The sequence below is a fragment of the Chaetodon trifascialis genome, chromosome 20, assembly GCF_039877785.1.
Source record: "Chaetodon trifascialis isolate fChaTrf1 chromosome 20, fChaTrf1.hap1, whole genome shotgun sequence".
NCBI lineage: Eukaryota > Metazoa > Chordata > Actinopteri > Chaetodontiformes > Chaetodontidae > Chaetodon > Chaetodon trifascialis.
In genome coordinates this window covers 19,547,791-19,569,876 of record NC_092075.1, presented here as the reverse complement: position 1 = coordinate 19,569,876, position 22,086 = coordinate 19,547,791, and the positions used below count along the sequence as shown (strand labels likewise).

General features: G+C 40.9%; 1 protein-coding gene across 1 annotated transcript in view; it reads left to right on the top strand.

The window, feature by feature from the left end:
• atp8b1 (ATPase phospholipid transporting 8B1) overlaps positions 1-21,463 on the top strand; it is a 32,335-nt gene extending 10,872 nt beyond the window's left edge. Inside the window, exons 2-30 of the mRNA XM_070989219.1 lie at positions 5,138-5,319; positions 5,502-5,599; positions 8,097-8,210; positions 8,464-8,562; positions 8,865-8,926; positions 9,215-9,287; positions 9,661-9,731; positions 10,346-10,428; positions 10,950-11,108; positions 11,604-11,692; positions 11,872-12,062; positions 12,629-12,713; positions 13,698-13,821; positions 14,447-14,490; positions 14,821-14,977; positions 15,243-15,431; positions 15,631-15,743; positions 15,895-16,059; positions 16,283-16,394; positions 16,641-16,716; positions 17,115-17,247; positions 17,419-17,547; positions 17,647-17,803; positions 17,914-18,137; positions 18,494-18,577; positions 18,899-19,144; positions 19,279-19,417; positions 19,587-19,717; positions 20,534-21,463. Of these exons, the coding sequence (XP_070845320.1) occupies positions 5,157-5,319; positions 5,502-5,599; positions 8,097-8,210; positions 8,464-8,562; positions 8,865-8,926; positions 9,215-9,287; positions 9,661-9,731; positions 10,346-10,428; positions 10,950-11,108; positions 11,604-11,692; positions 11,872-12,062; positions 12,629-12,713; positions 13,698-13,821; positions 14,447-14,490; positions 14,821-14,977; positions 15,243-15,431; positions 15,631-15,743; positions 15,895-16,059; positions 16,283-16,394; positions 16,641-16,716; positions 17,115-17,247; positions 17,419-17,547; positions 17,647-17,803; positions 17,914-18,137; positions 18,494-18,577; positions 18,899-19,144; positions 19,279-19,417; positions 19,587-19,717; positions 20,534-20,764 (3,741 nt within the window). The 5' untranslated portion in view covers positions 5,138-5,156 and the 3' untranslated portion in view covers positions 20,765-21,463. The remainder of the gene's footprint in view (positions 1-5,137; positions 5,320-5,501; positions 5,600-8,096; positions 8,211-8,463; positions 8,563-8,864; positions 8,927-9,214; positions 9,288-9,660; positions 9,732-10,345; positions 10,429-10,949; positions 11,109-11,603; positions 11,693-11,871; positions 12,063-12,628; positions 12,714-13,697; positions 13,822-14,446; positions 14,491-14,820; positions 14,978-15,242; positions 15,432-15,630; positions 15,744-15,894; positions 16,060-16,282; positions 16,395-16,640; positions 16,717-17,114; positions 17,248-17,418; positions 17,548-17,646; positions 17,804-17,913; positions 18,138-18,493; positions 18,578-18,898; positions 19,145-19,278; positions 19,418-19,586; positions 19,718-20,533) is intronic.
• Positions 21,464-22,086: the final 623 nt, after the last annotated feature.

The window sequence follows — 22,086 nt, the reverse complement described above, 5'->3', positions numbered from 1 at the left end:
TCGTCTGCAGTAAAGGAAACCCCAAAACTCTGAAATTCTTTGACGCACTGGAGATTGTTTTGGGTCAGCAGCCAGCTTGTGCTGGCCACAGCAAAGTCTTGGATCCTCTGTTCAAAAAAGAAAATCAATGAAAATATCACCATGAGTTCTTCTGCGGTTGTCTGTCCTAAATTGCTTACATCTAATACTACATAACAAAAGTTTACAGCCATACTAACCTGCTCACATTGACAATGCTAATATGAGAATGTGTAGCAGGTACAGTGTTCACCATGTTTGGTGTCTTACAGTAGTTTAGCTTGTTGGCATGCTAATATTTGCTAATTAGCACTAAACAAAAACAGCTCAGGTTGATGGGAATGTCAGTTGTGCAGGTGTTTGGTCATCAACCAAATCATTGGACAAATTATCATTTTCACTTGTTGGTGGCGCTATATGGCAAAGTCAGGATGCTGATCATGGAAAATGACAAGAATCTAGAGATGTAAAATGCTCTTTTGTACTATTTTAAACCTCTGGCAGTTTTTTAGTGTAAGATTTGAACTCATAGATGTATTGCTCAAACTGGACTCGTATGTCATCATTTCACTGGTAAAGCAACACACCCATGCCAACACAAATGATTTGTGTTGCTTTCCACACCATCTGAAGGCCCGCTAGTGCTTAATGTTTCCTTAATGGTTTAAGAACATGCAAGAGCCTACAACAGCTTCAGAACTTTTTTCATTTTAGTTCACTATTTTCACATCAAACAAGTGGATAGGGATTTATCTCTTATATATAGGAACATAGGAAAAGGTGGCATACACTATGCAACATTACACTGCTCACAGTGCAGATCCCAGTTTGTGCTGTACAGACACTCATTTGTTATTAGGTACACCTAGTTAAATCTGTTGCAGTCTAATACAGCAGTCCTGCACTTCATGAACATTCTAATGTTCGTGTTGAAACTTTTTAAGAGCTGTTGGTTCAACATCAGTTTGGAGAACATTATTACATTATTTAGAAAGGTGTTGCTATTGCAGCCTGCCTTCATTGATATATAAACATTTAAAAATTAAATCAGCTTGCAGTTAAATTACCTGATGGCTTCTCTAAACAGGCTATAAACACCTCTGTTTCTAGGTGATTAACTTGTCATTTTGGCCTCATTTATGGTTATGATCAATTTGATCTTAAGTATGACTTAAGCAGAAAACCACATGTCAGGTGTTATTTTCTAAAATTATAAAAGCTCACTTTGACATGGAAATGATATTATGAGCTGACCTCTAGTCATTATTTTTGGACATACCGCATCAATTGAGTAATTACATTTTTCTCCCTTGTAGTTTAAGGTCAGACCATTTCTTTTCAGCCACCTTGTTCATTACAGCAGTGACACATTCCCAATCTGCATGTTTGTCTACCCATTGTTAAGTTCACCGGATAGTATGTGTTGCCTGTCTTCAAGCTCCTCTACTGTCGCTGTTATCTTCCATAAAGTTTGATTTTCTCTTTTGGTCCATATTCCTGAATAAACACTCATGTGTGCTGACATCATAGAGTGGCACACGCAAGGCAGGTGCTGTCAATTGAAGCTGATTTGAGATTTATGGGTGACAGGTTAAGTTAAGTTACAAATAGGATTCTTAGAACCTGTATCAGCAAGTTTTTTCTTTAGAAATGATCTTAAGAAGAAGTTCTAGTATAAACATTTTTAGAAATGAGGCCCCTGGCATTTTTCAAGATAAAATATGAAGTCCTACCAACAAAGAAATGATTACGTTAATGAAATAGACTGATCCACAGGGGGGAAAAAATTGGTTAATGTAGAGTCCAGACATAGAAACATCTGTCTGGACAATAAACTATCCCCTCTGTCCATTCAGCTCCTCCGTTCACAGGTTTGATGCTGTCGTGGTCCCTGTCTAGCCCTGTTGAGCCCTTTTTCAGTTGTGTTCTTTCTTGGAAACCAGACTAATGAACCCAATCAGCTGTGCTATTGGAAACCTCCGCATCATTCAACATTAAGTAGATGGGAAGTGCCAACCTACACTTGGTACACTGAGCAGGAGCTGTTGGAGGGACGTTGTAGGGATTTCCAGTGGGACACCAGATTTGTTACATTGTAGTAGTAGTAGTAGTTTATTCAGTCATGACAACACCAAATATTGTACACAGTATTGACATATCACACAAAATCACAAAATCAAGAATCATGTGTTGAATAATGACTGAAAAGGCATAGGCAGAAGCAGACTGCTTATAAAAGCCTATCCTATATTATCAGCTTTTTAGGCTACCAACCTCCAGAAAAGCAAAGAAACAACAACAGAAAATTAATCACGCTTATAAGCTTCAAAAATAGCTTTACAAACCATTTTATTAAAAACCAAAAAAGAAAGATATGTTTTTAAATTTATTTTGGCATCATTCCACAATTCAACTCCAATGACGGAGATACATCTCCTTTTCATACCTTTTTAAGCTTTTTGTACAGTAAATTTGCAAACACCTCTGAGATTATATGGACTCTCCTGAATTGAAAAGAACCTCTGTATTGAGTCAGGGAGCGTTTTTGATTTTGCTCTGAACATAATTTGCATTACTTTATAATAAAACAAATCATAAAATTTCATAACATGAGAATTTAGAAAAAGTGGCTCCGAGTGAGCATAATAATCGACCTTATTAATAATACGTATAGCTCGTTTTTGCAGTTTTATTATTGAATTTATGGTGGTTTTAAACGTGGATCCCCACAATTCCACACAGTAAGATATATAGGGAACAATCAATGAGTAGTAGCATGAGGATGGTGTCAAAAATGATCATCCATTCAGTCTGACAGGAAGTCTCACTCAGTCTGAAACCTATTGGTTCCTACTGAAACAACAGATATATAATTTAATCTTAACAATGGGTTTAGTAATTTCTTTAAACAGCTGGGCACTATAGGCTTTATCAAACATTACTCAAACAGGAGGAAGTAGTGCATTTGTTGGACTATTTTAAATGGCGGATTAATACACTTCCTTGTACTCTAGTGAGTATTTCTGGGAGCAGCACTGTCTATATGGGATTGATAAACTGTACAGTGTGTTCATGATAATGAAGGAACATGTATGCCAGTGTGGCTCGTGCATTTTTAATTCTTTTTGGACTACAGTGTTGCTGTAGGACACACAGGAAGAAGCTATATCAGTCTTAGGATACATTCATAAGATTTTCTGCTTATTTGTCACTCATAGGACTTTAGAGGTCAGAATTTGCATTTGTGCCAGATTTTGTTATGAATGATGACTTTATCAATAAAAAAATCTTAACGATCTGCTGTTGGAGGTTTCTTCAGCTTCTCCAGTCATGCCATCCCAGAATCCAAAAACTTGATCAAAGGTTTACATGATGAGGTTTCGGGCATCGCGAATGAAGCACTGTGAACGGAGTTTCTCTCAGTGCTTTAATCTGAAACAGGACTCCAAGTTCTGACATTACTGTCAGGTGACTGCTAAAAACAGGCAGTAAATCAGATGAATAGCTCATCTAAAGGCATTGAGCCGTAAGGAGTTATGAACAGAGGGTGAAGGGTGTTGCCGCATTCCTCAGTCACATATAAATATTCATCCACGCCATGACACTTTGGCACACAAACACACACTGCAACGTCATCACACGCATCATATCAGTGGGTTTGGCATAAACCCGCCTGTCAGATTCAACAGCAAACCTGAATTGCCACTTTTTATTTCCTTATCTGTTCTCTTAGTATCACAGATTGTTGGAATGTAGATCAGGGTTGAAGCTCAGTTTTTACACCGTGAATCCTTTTCATTAAACACCTACTGAGACTGAGTGTAAGTGGTCCATGAGCTGTAGCCAGACACATGAGATCAACTTTGTGACTTAAATGAATCAGAAATCAGTCACTGAAGTCATCTAAATGTATATTCTAAATAGTCATCCTTCTGCCCTGCGTTATCTGCGCCCTTCTCCTTGTGCTCTTTCTTAGCAGTCTGCTCTTTCAGCATACATTTTGTTTTCAAGCATAAAGGCATAATGTGTCAAATCTCATCCATCAGCTGACTCTGTTATATCTCTTCATCAGCATTTCTTTATTTTCCTCTATCTCCTTTGAGCATTTGATGCCTGAGAATTCAGTAATCTCTCGCCACTGTTTACTCTAACTGTACAGGCATTTGTTTTTTGGTCAGTCTTTCGTATGACAGCGTTGGTGAGTTTGTTTGACTGTACATTTGTCCTGCTTATAAAAACGTGATCACGCTGTTGGTTTCTGACGGGGTGTTCCCAGCCCTGGACTTTAGGTTTACTGTATGCTCAACATTATCTTACTGAAACTGCAAAATCCTGAAGGCCTCGGTATGCTTCAGTCGAACTAGATCATATAACATGTGGTCCTATGTGTTAGCATGCTAACTTACCACTAAACACAAAGGCAAGTTGAGGCTAACGTGAATAACAGTATTACAAGTATTTAGCAAACAAAATGTAAACACAGTTCCATTTTTACCTGATGACCCTAATGCAAGAGGAAGAGTTATGACATCACCAATGTAGGGAAATTATCATTTATTTATTTAACAGTAGTTTGAGGCACCACCTGCGAAGAGAAAAATTAATAACCAAATTCATTCAGTTAATCCACTCAATCAGTCTTATATCAAAAGTTGTGACTTGATTCAATTGATGGCCATCTGTACTTCAAATCAAACACAGGACAACAATTTGGTCAAAATGAGAATTTATTAACCACCTATTAACACAGGATAAATGAAATGACTGACAATCACTCACAGAGAATAATTGTTTAATGTGGAGTTTATGTTCAAAAATTGCATATCAGTCCGTGATGACCCATTTAAAAACACTGAAAGCTGAAAATCAGAGTCTTTAGGATACACCCTCTGGGAATGATGGGAACCCGACAGACTGACATCCCATCCCTAGAACCATAAAATAAGTATTTCACTCAATAAGTAAAATAGCTGACGTGGGTGCGACTGTCAGATTATTGGTTTTGGAAAGTCACACTTTCTACACCTTGCAGCCCCTTCACCCCCCCGTGTGTGCTGTGCTGTATGTATCAATTATTTCATGTTGCATTTACTGATCAACTGAAACTCTTCTTTCTCAGAGATACCTGAGGTGCTAAGATGAGTCGGAGGCGCGCAGACTCCCAGGGTTCCCTGGGGCCTGATGATGAGGTCATGCCGTACAGTGATGATGAGACGGATGACGAATTAGAAGCGAGCTCTGAAGGGGAACAAGAAGAGCCGCCAGGAGCCCCACAACCTGAGGTGGAAGCTAGACCCAGCGGTTAGTCACAAGACGTACTCATGATGACTTCCAGAATGTGTTCTTAGCTTAGCACAAAGACAGTTAGCTTAGCAACCATGAAAAACATTATTATATAATATATTCTGCAGTTGACGCATTACATTTAAGTAATGTTAGTTTACAGTTAAGGAAACCATTCTGAATAACATTTCCTTTTTCAGAGATGCCATGGAAGGTGAAAGCCAATGACCGACCTTATCATCACCTGCCAGAGTTTCAGAAAAAAGTCTTCCTGTGTATCAAGAAGAGCAGATACTCTGTAAGTTCAACTGTTTACTTGGACTTGCCCAAAGGTGCATTTGTCTTCCCTCCTTGTTGGCCCTGCCACAAACTAATCCTGAGCATATAGAGAACAGCTATGCATAGGTGACACACGCCCTGGGCAAAGAGCAGGATGTTTGAAATGAGCTATGCCACATGCTTATTAGTTTTAGAATCATCCAACATTAGATTGATTTCTTCCTTCAAGGCTGTCATTGGTTTTAGAGAAAAAACAAAGTCATGTTTAAGATGGGTATTAGTACGCAATAATTAGCCTCATACTGTACATGTCTGTGAGGTTTAGCCAGGTTTAGTACCTCATTTGATGTAATTTCCCCCAGAAAAGTGAGTAGGTTAATGGGTAGGTTAATGGATGAATATGATATACAACACCAGTAAGGAAGCCTGCTGTGTTTGTTTCTGTGTGTCTTATGGTCTCATCCACATATTCCCCTTTGTGTTTCTGCTGAGTCATTTCTGACTCCATCAGGGCTCCCTGAGCTGCTGAAAGGTCATGTTTGAAATATGCTTGGAAGAGCTGTTTATACTTCCTCAGCACGGTCTGTTGTACACTGCTTGTTTTGAATGAAGATGTAGATGAAAGGTAAAACAAGGTGAACGCATGTGAATGAATTTGACAACTGGGTGTGTCATACTCATATTTGATCATGGTTTTCCTTAATTTCTGTCCATTTTTGAGTTCTCGTTCAGCTCTTTTGTTATCACATGTTGTTCCACGTCCATCCTGCACGTGGAACAACATGTGATTTGAATTACATTTTCTATAGTTTGGCCCTCTGATTGGTCAAATACAGAGACTCGCTGGCATGACATTGTTTGTTAGCAGCCAGCGAGCAGAGGAATGTTTTTGTGACTGAAGCTTTGTGTCATCCGTCTTCGTGGAGGCTGAAACCTGATAGTCCAGCTGAGCAGACCTGTATCTGACGAGCAGACACATTCGACACAGCACAGAGACTCCGTGCGACAGGAGCAGAACATGTTACAAATAACTTACACAGTAATCTTCTGTATATTAGAGTCCTCACAGGAAGCTCACACTACTATCTGTTTTTGTGCATTACGTTGATAAGAGGGAAAACCAATACAACAGACATACTAATATATTATTTAAACATAGACGTCTTTTAAAAGATCTGCATACTGGCACATTACAAAATAAATGAATAACCTGTCCTCTACTGTGTTATTGAATTTTGCTTTCGTTTTAGCTTGACCTGCATGATAGTTTCAATCCAGGAAAGCGACTTTGTGTGTGCAGTGTTTCCAGCTGGTGACAGTCTCCACATGCCCTGGAAGATTTCAGTGTTCTGGACAAACAGGAGGAATTCTGCTCTAATATCTGATTATAGACCTTATTCCCCAAATATTTTAATGTTTTGACATCTACATTTACACATCTACATTGACTTAAATCCTGATTTTCCAAGTTTAAAAAAACAACAAAAAACAGTAATTACTGGACAGAAACTGGTTTTGTGACTCCAGTCCATCATGCAGTGCTTTCAGTTCGAATATAAATTTGAATTTAGAATATTGGTCATGTACAGATGAAGTTATTCTGCGACCTGGAGTTGACAGTGCTTCAGTGTCAGCGACACTGTGGCTGAAGGCTGTAAGGGACAGAGTTCAGATGGTTATCCTCTGCTGAAACACAGCACCGTCTCAGTACTGACACCATGATACTGTAACTGGACTGATACCCGCTGATTTAGGACAAACTGCTGTTTCTGAGGACAGCTTGTCTCCCAAGTTCAGGATTATTTAAACTTTTCATCCCAGGATACTTTGATTTCTGTACATTTTTTTTTTTTTTGAAAGTGGTTGTCACACATTGGACTGGCATGTTGTTGTCAAACAATACCTGGGTGCTAAGAATTGATTAGACCTGAAGTAGATTTACAGTATTTAAAAAGTAGTCAAATACTAAATACAGTACTGAATTCAGGTTACATAAATTCAAATTTTCAGTGCAGGGAGAAGTGAATTTCATTTTTTGTAAACCGTGAATAACTTCAGAGTACTCCAGTGGTTTAGGCCTGCACTTCATAAAATTGGAGTGCTCACAAGAGACCAATTTGCAAAGAATGATGGACATCCAGGCAGCCCAGGTTGTTAGCATGGACAAAGGGTGTTGGATCCTACATTTCCTATAATGCAACTCTATCGTCATTTCATTAGACCCTCTCTGCCTGGTGTGCGCCTGACTTTCAGACAGTCTTGTAACATGAACTGTCTGTTATAAATTTGTGGTCTCTGAGTCCAAACTGAGATGACCTGGATTACATCACTATGACGTCATCCGAGTTATTTTGAGAAGCTCCTCCAGTGCCACTGGTGACCTTTCGTAGCTGTATTCACAGTTGAAGAGGCCTACTAATGATTAGCAGAGTGCTGTCCAGTTTAACAGCACAGGACTAGCTGATTGTCCTGTGTCCTCCTCTCATCAATGGCTGCTATGTGTTTCTCATCTGCAGGGGAATGCCATCAAGACATACAAGTACAACGTCCTCACCTTCATCCCCCTGAACCTGTACGAGCAGTTAAAGAGAGCTGCCAACCTCTATTTCCTGGCTCTGCTCATCCTACAGGTACATCTGAAAACACCCTACCTGTCATCTGATTTGTGTACATAATTGTCTTTTCTTTGCCTTTTATTTGTTTAGCTCTGTTGTCCTTGTTCTTGGCTGTTATGTCTATTCTTGTCTAAGTGCTAAGTGAGCGCAAAGGAAAAAATGGAGTCAACTTCCTTGTATGTGCACACCATGAAGCCAATAAAGCAGATTCTGATTTCCAGTGTTGCAAAAAAAGAAGGACCATTAAGTGGCATCAAATGTTTTTTAGATTATTCCAGACATTTCCACTCTGCCCTGGTACACCACATTGATTCCTCTGGTCGTGGTGCTGGGAATCACTGCCATCAAAGATCTGGTGGACGACCTGGTAAGACATGCAGGCACAAACACACACATGCGCACACACACACGCGCACACACACACACACACACACACACACACACACACACACACACACACACACACACACACACACACACACACACACACACACAGGTGTATGCCTACCTTGAATATGTGGTGATTTAAGTTGATGCAAAGAAGGAAAACAACAACAATAAAAACCTTTTAAACAAAGATTAATTGACTTACAAAGTTATCACATATTAAGTATTGTACTACCTTGTTAGCCCAGACCTGTTTTATTTTATTTTATTTTTTTCATCCAGGCACGTCACAGGATGGACAAGGAGATCAACAACAGGAAGTGTGAGGTGCTGCTGGAGGGCAGGTCAGAATGAAGTTGATTTTCTATTAGCTTTGATTTATCAAAGAAGATATCCGCCATCTTATGAACAGATAAATATTTCTCACATTTTATACAGCATTTTGAAATATGATCTGCTTTAACGCCTGGTGCGTATCAAAGCAGATTTTGTGTTGTATGTGAGGTTTGTTCCTGTACAATGTGTGACAGTAAGTGAATGCCACCCAAATTCTTGTGTTTGTATGGCATGAAAAAGCAATGACAGCAATACTGTATATGTATAAACACTGTGATCGGTCCTCTGCGCTTCAGGTTTCAAGAGTCAAAGTGGAGGAACATCGAGGTTGGAGATGTGGTTCGTCTGAAGAAGAACGACTTTATTCCGGTGTGATCACTTTGCCTTAACTTGAGTATTTGCTGGACTGTTTGACGGTTACTTGACTGACTGACTGACTGACTGAGAAACGACCTCTCAAGCAGCTACAAAATAGATGAGGGGTGTCCTGATGTAGCATAGCAAGATAGCAATTAGATCTGTTCACAGTTTAGAATCAGTAAGATCATCTTAAATCAGCATGGATTACTATTGATATTAATGAATCAATTAACTAATATTAAGCGAGCTGACAATTAAATATTGAAGTACATTTTTAATATACAAGCCCAAATTAAATTAAACAGGACAGAAATACAACAGAAACAGATGTGAGGTCAGATTTTGGAATTTTTTTGACGTGTATATTTTTTATTCTCTTCAGGCCGACATCATGCTGCTATCCAGCTCCAACCCAAACAGCCTGTGCTACGTAGAAACAGCCGAGCTTGACGGGTAAGACTCGACAGCCTTTGAACTAACTTTCTGCCTCTAAGATAAAAAACTAAAACAAAAAAAACCTTGAACTGCATATCTGTGTTGATTGCTATGTTGAAATTGAATTATGGACTGTATTTTGTGTAGAGACTGCTGGAGCAACACTGTTTGCTCTGAGTTTTCTCAAGAGTTCAGTCAACAGATTACTCACTGACACGAGGAGCCTTAATGTCTAAAGAGCTTTTGCCAAGAGCTAAACACCTTCTGCTGAACTCTGCCATGTGACCAGTGTGACTGTATGTTCTGTGATTAAGTGAGAAACGCCTTTAAATCAAACAAGCAGGCCTGCGTGGTGTCCCTAATGGAACTCTTTTTCAGTAAATGGCTGATAAAGTGAAACAGACTCCAGCATTCTTTTATTTTCTCAGAGCTTTGAGGCACGAAACTTGCATCAGAGAATTCATTTCTTTTCAAAAAGAAGTTTTATTTATCCACACTGGCCAAATGATCAGATAATAAAAATCCTTTTTTTAATCCAAAACATTTTAACTTGAATGTATTTAGTATTTGTATTTCTGTTTTCTTCACAGCTTGGTTTTCAGTCTTTTGTGTGTGTTATTTTCCCTTCACAGAGAAACCAACCTGAAGTTTAAGATGGGACTCAGAGTGACTGATGAGAGACTGCAGGAGGAACGTCAGCTGGCCCAGTTTAATGGTGAGCGTCATTCACAACTACCAGCCAGGTTTGTTTGCATAAACCTGAATCAGGTTTATTCACTCAAACACACTCACCTCAGAATAAAACCTGATTTTTCAATTTTAAAGTGAAACTCTAAAATATCGATGAGTAATCAAAGAAGTAAGTTAAAAAACTTTTTTCATCGACACCAACATGAAAAAGGAATGACATTACATTTTTCTTAGACGACAGTATTTTTCATTTTCATTACAAATGGTTAGAACAGGTACATTTCACGAAATTCTTAGTTAAAATTTGCCATGTTTCACTCTTCTTTCTGCTGCGGAAAACGTGAACATGTGATATCAGCGATACAAGCCACTGGAGCTGAAGGGACTTGAGGGCGCTGTGGCAGAGTGGTCAGATAGAGAGTACTTCAGGTTAGAGGGCCAGGAAAGTTACTGAGATAATTCATGGTGCCTACGGATGAATCTGAGTAGTCTTTTCCTCTTGACTGGAAATGAAGCCCTCCTCATGTCCTTTTGTCTCCCCTGAAGCTCTGATTGAGTGCGAGGAGCCGAACAACCGCCTGGACAAGTTCACAGGGACGATGCTGTGGCAGAGGGAGCGCTACCCTGTGAACCTGGACAACATGCTGCTCCGAGGCTGCAAGATCAGGAACACTGAGGAGTGTCACGGACTGGTCATCTTCGCAGGTGTGAAACCTCGACCGCGTCGCCGCTTCAACTGAGCGGGCATCACTACATGACTCGAAGCTAGGGAAAAGAGAATTTTAGTACTGATGGTGCATACATGCATGCATGATGATGTGGATGAACGACATCCTCTTTGATGTCCCTAGAAGTGGTTGAGATGAATGCGAGGTTAACACCTTCAGCAGACATTTACAAATTTGTTTTACAGAATAATTTTGGTTGTCCCTAGCACATGGATCAGATGATGCCAACTAATGCAAGATAAATCCATATCAGAGCTGAAATGATGAGTTGATTCATGTTGAATCGACTGAAATCGATTGGGGGGAAAAAAAAAGAATCAGGAACAATTTGATAATTGATTAATTATTTAAATAGTTTTTCAAGCAGAAATGGTTTCAGCTTCTCCAGAGGGAAGTCATTTATCACATCATTGATGAGTGTTGATTAGTAAGCAGTGGCTAGCATTCATCATTTGAATATATGATGTTGTAGGAGCCGACACCAAAATAATGAGGAACGGCGGGAAGACGAGGTTCAAGAGGACCAAAATTGACGAGCTGATGAACTACATGGTTTACACAGTGAGTCTGAGTCACAAGCAGCAAAATGAAAGCCTGCATGCTGTCTAGCCACGCATGAAGGAGCCTCCCTGTCAGACTTTTTATTCTCTTTTTTTAAATAACAGATGACGTGTAAGTTGTTGATATCAGTGGGGCTTTTTCTTAGTCACCCAGTGTATAACTGCTCCCCCTCCCGGTAGATCTTCGCGCTGCTGATCCTGGTGGCGGCAGGTCTGGCCATCGGGCACACCTTCTGGTACGAGGAGATCGGCTCTAAGGCCTGGTATCTGTACGATGGCCTAGACCGCAACGCCTCCTACAGAGGCTTCCTCAGCTTCTGGGGATACATCATTGTCCTCAACACCATGGTGCCCATTTCACTATATGTCAGGTCAGTATAACCATCTGCACATATTTGGGTTCATTTAAAATGTTAAAAAAAACACTTATTAGGTCTTGTTGAATGTTAAAAAACGCATGAGGTCTTTGAGAACTGTTCGATGTGAAGGGAAAGATGTCATCTACACAATTTACAGAATGTAACGTTGCTTTCTTCTGGCTATTTGGAAAAACATCTTTAAGGATTCTGCACCATGCAACTTTTAAGTCTTAAGCCAACCAACTCAAACACAGAGCAGTATTACCTGCCACAGGTTGGGTTTTAGGCCTCACTCTGAAGAAAATTAAATAATAGTGGCACACTCTGGAGCGTGGAGCTTAAAAATGACCATTCATCGGCTCTGCAGACTCCTGCAACCGTCAAGACCAGTTGTTACGTCAGCAGCAGTAATTCTTTGTAGTGTTGGTTTAGTCCTCTCTGCCATGTCCCTTCACTCAGCTTCAGTCTGATGTCACAGTTTTTGCACTCTGTAGTCAAAGAGCAGCTCTTCCTCCTAGAAATAACTGTCAAAATAAGACTTGTGCTCGTCGTCTCCTGTTTGTCTGCTTGGTGTTCAGTGTGGAGGTCATTCGTCTGGGCCAGAGTAAGTTCATCAACTGGGACCTGCAGATGTATTTCTCAGAGAAAGACACACCAGCTAAGGTACATTGTTTTTCTCATTCTTTTTACCTTTATGACTTTATGACCTTTATTCCAAATGTGACACATCACACCCCGGGCCCTTAGGTTTTATTACTTTTCCCCTAGTAGCAGTGTTTGAGTCTTTAGACCGTCATCAGGTGAATTCATCGTGTACAAACCGAACTGAGTACAAATGACCACAGGAAGACACGTGTTAGAACAGCAGATGAATTATCGCCCTGAAACATACGCAGGTTCATTGGCATGCAGTCATTCGTGGAGAGTAAAAACCTGATCTTTAAAATATTGAAAAGCTTTTTAAATATATTGTGACTCCAAACTGATACATATACATAACACAATAACATGATTATTGATGATCTTTTACATCAGAAGTTTTATGCTATATTTTTTTGAAATCTGTTAAAAGCCTGCAATTTGTGAGTGTTGCTTCACAGTGGAAAGATATTTAAATCATTTAAAATACAACAAAAACTAGCAAGTGCTGTATGTGCTCTCAATGTATTTAGGCAGTAGAGAATACCCTCAGTCATTATTGTAAAAGTTCAAGTTATTCAATATTCGTTTTACACCTTACACTAATGGTAGAGACAGTATGTCCTTCTTAAAATGTTATATTGTATTACCAAAGTCAGTAATGAAGTAAGAAAGTAATCAACAACCTTTTCAGCTTATTAATGATGTAACTTTACAGAAAAGCTTTTTAACTCTTTTCTGTCAAAATATTCCACTAATTGGCTATCTGCAGAGCGTTCAACTGAACCTCACAGCCTTCAGTCACTTGTAATTCTGCGAGTTTAATATTGATGTTATGTAATGACAACTGAGCCTTCTGGGCTGCATTTGCTATTAAGGATAGTAGGATGTGGATTAAGTAAAAGCAGGTAAGTGGCCCAGCAACTTGCAGAAAAAAGTAGGACTTGATATCTTTTGCCTGTGCATCATTTTGCACTTTTCATTAAATCTGTTCTTGCCCCTCTTCAGGCTCGAACCACCACCCTGAACGAGCAGCTTGGTCAGATTGAATACATCTTCTCCGACAAGACGGGAACTCTGACACAGAACATCATGCAGTTCAAGAAGTGCACCATCGCCGGACGCAACTACGGTACTGATCTGCTTTATTTTACTCAGACGTACAAATACTGTTTGACATTTTAGTGTGTTTGTTTAAAGGTCAAGAGTGAAGGACTTTGTGGCATCTAGAGGTCAGGTTACAGATTGCAACCAACTGAATACCTCTCACATCACCCTCCCCTGTGGTGGCCACTAAAAACATGAAAAATGTGGAAGGCCCTCCGTAGAGCCGGTGTTTGGTTTGTCCATCTGGGCTGCTGTAGAAACATGGTGGTGCAACATGGCAGACTTTATGTTGCACTGACATCAGTCTTTTTGATAGCAAAAACATTGACAACGCACAGGAATATGTAGGATTTTAACATGAAGTGACATGTACAACCAGAAAAAAAAAGAGCCTTTAATAATCCCTTTGGGGGAAATTGGTTCACTGCAGCAAGAATTTAAAAGTGAGTAGAACAAACATACAAAGACGAAGTTTGCAAATGGTGTTGCAGTCTGTGAGATGGTTATAAAGTTCTTTACAAAGGAAAGAAAAAATGAAACGCAGGATGGAACAGAGACCCGCTGGTTGGTTAGGGCAGGAATGAAAAAGCATGTATGACTTCATATAAATCAGCAGGAGAGATTTTCAAGTTTTGCTCTCCTTCCCACAGGTGAACCAACCACTGCTGAGGGAGTGACACTGGACCGAGGAAGGGTAAAATCTCAAATACACTGACTTGAGAGGACATAAGATGATTGACATGTAAAATATGACAATGTAACTGTTCATTCATTTATTGATGGTTTCATTTGAAGGAGAAAATATGACCTAGTCAAGTAATAGTTAGTGACACCTACTCTAAAATATAAGTTGCTCAACAAAGCTTTTTAGACATTGTTCGAAAGTATGAACTGCAAAATACTGAAGCAAATGAAGGATGACAATCTGCAGTTGTAGTCTGAAATATCATATCAGCAATGTCATTAGAGTAATTACAGATTCATTCTGCTATAGTCTAAGGCCTTTTTCCCGTTTCCTTATTAGCCGGTGGACTGGAGCTGGAACCGGCACGCTGACAGAAAGTTCCAGTTCATGGATCATTCCCTGGTTGCCTGCATCCGATCCAGGAAGGATAAAGATGTGACAGAGTTCTTCAAACTGCTCTCCCTCTGCCACACTGTCATGGTGGATAACAAAGATGGTAATCATAAAATCCTAGTTTGGGCAAAGGGAAAGAAGCCTGAGTGGAGCTAAGGTGTGATGTATGAAGAGCAACCACCACAACTGACTGTGATAAGCTGCAGCACCTGTCAGTCAACCCAGACATATCCTAAAGAGGATGTGTTCTGAAAGCTGTGTTCAGCAATATTGGATACTGTCACTGAATCCAATGTGCAGTACAGCTGTGAAGGAAACAATGCACTGAACATGGCCTCCTCATGTACGGCTTCATATCGTTCTCCCAGGTGACCTGGTGTACCAGGCGGCGTCTCCTGATGAGGGCGCTCTGGTGACAGCAGCCAGGAACTTTGGCTACGTGTTTCTGTCCCGTACGCAGGACACCATCACCATCTCTGAGATGGACCAGGAGACAACCTATGAAATGCTGGCCCTGCTCGACTTCAACTCCGACCGCAAGCGCATGTCTATCATCTGTACGAGTGCACAGACACACACATACATACACACACACACATGTCAATTCTGGTTTTGCTGTTGTACTGTAGCTATAACAGCACATGGAACACATATTTGAGTAAGACACCAAGTTGAGTGGTTGACAATAAGTCTGGTAATTAATTGATTGTCCCACCTCTAAACCCTCTATCCTGCTGCCTCTTCTCTCTCTTTCAGTGAAGTTTCCTGATGGTCGTATTCGTCTCTACTGTAAAGGAGCTGACACTGTCATCTATGAGCGACTTTCTCCCAACTCCAGACACAAAGAAAGCACCCAGACAGCTCTGGATGTGAGTTTGCATGGCTTTATTTCCATTTGCACCACACACAGTCTGTCTGGGCATGGCAGACATACTATATTGTAGAAACGATGATATACATGAATGTTGCTGTTTCTTTTGTTTCTGTGGAAGGAAACATGGTTTGTGTTTTGTGCTTCAGGAGTTTGCCAATGCGACCTTGCGGACGCTGTGCTTGTGTTACAAAGATATCAGCGCAGACGAGTACAATGCCTGGTCGAGGAAACACAAAGATGCCCAGGTGGCCCCGGTCGACAGAGACGCTGCCCTCGACCGTGTGTATGAGCAGATCGAGAACAACCTGTTGGTGAGCGGATAACCAAAACTTTTTTCATTCTTAACAGAACTTGAGTTGCCAAAAGAAAACTGAGCCCTCACAGCACTGATGTACAGGATTCAGTAGGAAGAGCATAAGCACACAACTCCAAAAATCAACAGTTTGAAGCCCTTTCCTCGGCACAGTCTGCATTTCTTCTGCTGACAATCTGTAACCCTCAGCCACATCTAAGCAGCTGTCTCCCTCTGTCCAGCTGATTGGGGCAACAGCCATTGAGGACAAATTGCAGGACGGAGTGCCGGAGACCATCGCCACACTGGCCAAAGCCGACATCAAGATCTGGGTCCTGACTGGAGATAAGAAAGGTACTCACCTACTGCTTTTAGCTATTAGATAAGCACAGGCTGCTATTCAGCCTGTGCTTATCTACCAGTGAGCCCATAAGAAGTACTGGTGTATAGATATATATAGTATATACCAGTATAAAAACACCAAGTTTTAAAACTGTATTTCTGGATTTAAGAATGAACCTGTCTCTGTCCTTGTCTTAAATAAAACCCAAAACTGGATTCACACCAACACCAGTTTAAAGTGTTTCATCTGCTCCCCAGAAACGGCAGAGAACATTGGATATTCTTGTTCGCTTTTGACAGACGACATGCACATCCACTACGGAGAAGACGTCAAGTGAGTTGATTAAAATGCGACAGCCTACAAGATAATATTATGAAAAGGCCTTAAGTTCAACTAGTGTTCATGTTGTGTGTCAGAGTTTACTTTCCATGTATGTGACGTCCACGATGAAGAATGAGCACATTCTTTCTCCTACAAATGAAATGTTAAATGAATCCATGTGAAGTTTGGATTTATTTAAGTCTATTTTGGGAAATCATAAGAAAAGATGAATGCAATCATTAAACAGATTCATATTCATCACTGGTCGAATCAACCTGCCTCCCTCCCTAACTCGTCCACCAATCCCTCACTGTTTAGTTTCTCACCTCAGCGTCTTGGTTTCAATAAGGGGATCTGAGTCTGTCTTGTTGTGTTATATAAGAGATGGTCTGTTGTTTCCGTGTCTCCAGTGAGAAGCTGAGGATTCGTCAGGCCAACAGGAGAAACGAGCCCCCGACTGCCCGTCGAGGCAGGAAGAGACCTGTCCAGCCTTTCTTTCCTCAGCTGGGTAAAAACGCTCTGATCATCACCGGAGGATGGCTGGTGGGTTCCATCCAATATCAGCACTGTTTTAAAATGAAGACGGATGTTTTGTTTTAGTATTTAACTTGTATAGTATTTACAGATGCAGCCATGGGATGAAATGTTATCCTAAATTCTCATTTTTACCAGCTAACTTGATGGATTGTGCTGATTCTTGGTTCATCTTCTCAGAACGAGATTCTGTATGAAAAGAAGAAGAAACGGCGTCGCCTGCGTTTGCGTCGTCTGGGAAAGCGACCGCCTCCCAGCAGCCCTCAGGACGGACAGCCGATGGACGACTGGGAGAAGGAAATGAGACAGGTACCACAAAATAAGTGAAACAGGCTTAGATAAGTATGGAAGTGAGATGTGATTGCGTGCTGGTTTATGTGATAACAAACATGAGAAATGTCTCTGTAGATTGACTTTGTGGACATGGCCTGTGAGTGCGAGGCGGTCATCTGCTGCCGTGTCACACCCAAACAGAAGGCTAACGTGGTGAGTTTGGTGAAGAAGTACAAGAAAGCCGTGACACTGTCCATCGGAGATGGAGCCAACGATGTCAACATGATCAAGAGTAAGGACATGAGTGATGTCTGCTCGTGTTGAAGGCCAGATTTTGTTCGGCGTGTGATATCTATTCCAGTGAATCTCCTCTAATCTCTCCCCTGTCTGCTGTCCCTCTAGCTGCAGACATTGGTGTAGGCATCAGTGGTCAGGAGGGGATGCAGGCCGTCATGTCCAGTGACTACGCCTTTGCCCAGTTCCGTTACCTAGAGCGCCTCCTGCTGGTGCACGGACGCTGGTCTTACATCCGAATGTGCAAGTTCCTGCGTTTCTTCTTCTTCAAGAACTTCGCCTTCACATTGGTCCACTTCTGGTACTCCTTCTTCAGCGGATACTCCTCACAGGTCAGCAACACCCACTGCATACCCACAGTTAATTTTATAGCAATTTGGCAAAGCAATCTTAATCCCACACCCACTTACTTTTTCTGGAGCATTCAGCTGCATCTGAGTCTCCATTAGCAGAGCAAATGATTTGCTCACTTTGGAGTTGGCTTCGCTGAGATTATTTTAAGAAACACTGAAGAAGATGTGAGGTGTCCCTGATACTGCCCTGGTTGTCTTCCAGTATAACAATAGTTGCACCTGATGCTCAGTTTTGTGTCTCGTGCCCCACATCTGTCTGGTATCATGTATCCTCATCCCAGCATGTCCGTTCACACTGAAGACAAGTGACTGAATACTTGTTTTCCTGCCTGCAGGTCGCCTATGAAGACTGGTTCATCACTCTCTACAATCTGTGCTACAGCAGCTTACCTGTTCTACTAGTTGGGCTTCTTGACCAGGTAAAACAGACTTTGTTATAGACACAGTGGTACAGAAAAACCTCTTTGCCAGGTCCATTATTGGTTTTAGATTTATATCTTTTGCCTAAATCTCACTCCAGAATATTAAAGTTTTCTTGAACAAATGCTTTATAGATTCAGTAACTATGACTGGAACTGTTACTTTATACTTAACATTAGTCAATGAAAATGATAAATCAGATTGAAATAAAATAATAATAATAAACGAAAAATCCATTCCTTTCTCTCTGCTCATTAAGAGAAAAACAGAAGCCATTATGATCTCTTAACTGATTCCTCTGCTTCTTCTTCCCACTTCAGGATGTTAATGACAAACTGAGCTTGAAGTTTCCCAAACTGTACCTGCCCGGCCAGCAGGGGACCCTGTTCAACTACAAGAACTTCTTCATTAGCTTGTTCCACGGCATCTTCGTCTCCCTCATCATCTTCTTTATCCCGTACGGAGCCTTCCTTCAGACCATGGGGCAGGATGGCGAAGCTCCCTCTGACTACCAGTCTTTTGCTGTAGTCACTTCCTCGTCGCTCATTTTCACTGTCAACCTGCAGGTTAGTCACACATTAGTGTTTAGTTGTTGGATGAAGAGGAAACCTGGATTTGAAGAAGTTTCAGAAGATGTGCATGTAATGAATTATTTTTATGTGAATGGGCTGCTGACTTCTGTCCACCTCATGTTTGTCAGATCTCTCTGGATACCTCCTACTGGACCTTTGTCAACTGCTTTGCGGTTTTGGGTAGCATAGCCATCTACTTCGGCATCATGTTTGACATCCACAGCGCTGGGATCCACGTCCTCTTCCCCTCAGCATTCACCTTCACTGGTTAGTCAGCAGTCACCCCGCAGCGTGACACAGTTAGCTGGCTTTATGGTCCCTGCTCCAGTTAGCCAACATTGTCTGTGTGGAACATGTCTGTCTTTGTGGAACTGGAAAGACCACATCAAACCCCATCCTTTTCATGACTGTATTGTTGTTTATTTTGTGTTTATAGGTGCAGCATCGAATGCTCTGCGTCAGCCCTACCTGTGGTTAACCATCATCCTGACTGTGGGCATCAGCCTGCTGCCCGTCATCTGCATTCAGTTCCTCCATAAAACCATCTGGCCCTCTGTAGGAGACAAGGTGAGACCTCTACCAGTAAACCTACAGCCCTGCTGCTCGGCCTGCCTGAATAAGATAGGACTTTGACAAGGGATGGGAACAATAATCACCATAAGTCCATGCTGTATATCTAATGAAAAACAAAATGTTTAAGGTTAGGCTTTTACGGTAGTAACAGCAGTCTCTGATAAATTCACATTAATCACAGAGGAGGTTGGTGAAGGCAGTGCATCGAGAATAAATTGTACAAGATTTTATGCAAGATAATAACACACTTATGGAAGCCGCTTTCCACTGCTTGAGGAAAAAAAATCCACAACCTAAGTTTTTTTAATCAGAAAAATGCTTAATGAAAGGGGTGGAAATGGGCCTCTATGCAAGTTTTGTTTGGGTTGATGTTTTTTCCTTATTATTTAGCTAGTTTAGCACAAATGCTGCTTTTCAGCAGTTATCAAATCCAACAACACCCTAAGGCTGGGAGCTTCCAGAGTCTCAACATTACATTTAATTCGCTCATAATTTGTGGTGAAATGGAACAATATATTTATGTTTATGACTTTGAGAAGTCCACAGTATTAACATTTGTGGGCCACTATATACCCACAGTAATATAACTGAACATTTTTACTATCGTCAGTCAGAGCTAAGTCCCAAATAGTTATAGTGCCTGGGGTGAACTGATAATATATTTATATTATTACATTTTATGGAATTAGAATGATCAAACCAAATGTAATCATGGACAGGATGAGAATATAAATCACACAAATCTTAAATGAAAAAATAGCAAAGCACTGCATCTCTAATGTTACCTGCTTATCTCCCATCATGCCCCAGGTCCACAGAAACAGGAAGAAGTACGAGATGGAGATGCAACAGGAGGAGAAGAAAAAGCCAGCATTCCAGCGTGGCCGACGTTCCCGCCGCTCAGCCTATGCCTTCTCTCACTCCCGTGGCTACGCTGACCTCATCTCGTCTGGTCGGAGCATTCGGCGGCGCCCGCCGACCCGTGCCGGTCCCCAGGACAGCATCAGGGAGGTACCCGTGAGAGAGGCAGAAAACATCTGAGGGGGGCTGAGCGGAGATGGAGCAGAACTGTTGCCGGGGGGGGGGGGGATGATTGGGAAAGTGGAAGGAGCGCTTGGTTTACCTTCACTGTCATCTGTGGAGCTGCTGCTGAAATGGCCAACATCGGAGCTTTGCACAGACACGGAAGTCTGGCTGCAGTTTAAGGGGACCTCTGCCTTTGGACTGTTTAAGTGCCTTAAAAGGTGATAAAAGAAAAGAAGCTCTCACAAAGCCACTCAGCTTTTAAAATGAAACCACCAACGTGTTAACCTGCAGAAGTGAAGCGCTACTGAATATATTTCTGCTCCAGTCTGATCTGACTCCACTTCCTCCTCTGTGCACAAACAAAAAAAAAGCTCACCGAAGAGGCGACCTCCGTTACTGGGGTTCCAGGTCACACAGCAACTGTGTGACTGAAAATGTTGTTTAACTCAGGATTTTTAAAATGAAAGCTTTATTTTTAGTCAGTTGGTCCCTGCTCACCACTGCTGTGGCTGGATATGAAGCCGTCATGTTGTTATCATGATACTTTTTGACCTTTTAGCCCGGTATCTGTGGAGCACTTGATATGCTAAGTGTTTTATTAAAATTAAAGAATATATATTCCAGTCAGTTGTCTGTTGGCTAAATGAAATTTATTTCTTCATAAATTTTATTTCTGTCCGTTGAGATGCAAATCTAAACATTTTCCTTCACACTGAAACATGCCAGAGTATGCTCTTTTAATGTTTTATTAGAAATAATGGTGGGATGTTACTATGCCACAATATGCAAAGTGGTTGATGTTATAAAATGTGTCTTAATTTAAAAATACGTTGTGAATAGTGATCTTTTCTCTTCTGCTGTATCAAATGTTCCAAGTGTCCTTGCAGATGGGTGTTGTAGTGACAGATCTGACGACTTTGTTTCAGTCTTCAGATCTTTTAAATATGTCTTTCAAAGCCGGATACTAACGTTATGTGTTCTATATCTCACCTTTTGTTCTGTTTTATTTTCCTAAGGTGCCGTAAACACACTCGCACAGTCTTCCTTCAACAGCAGTGTCACAGTTTCTTTTCAATTTTTTGAATTTATAGAATGAATCTAATCAGGAAAGAAATGCAGAAAGAGGTCTTGGTTTATCGTCATTTTATGATGTCTTAGTAGTTTGTTCTTTCTACTTTTTTAACTTCTTGGAAGTTAAATCGCACATTCCTTAAGCTGCAAAAAGACTAATACTGAGGATTTTCTGTCTGCATCACTGGTTGTTTACAACAAACCCAAAGATGATGTGTGTGTTGTCCAAGTCCTATAATGAAATTTAGGACATTCACTAAACATTG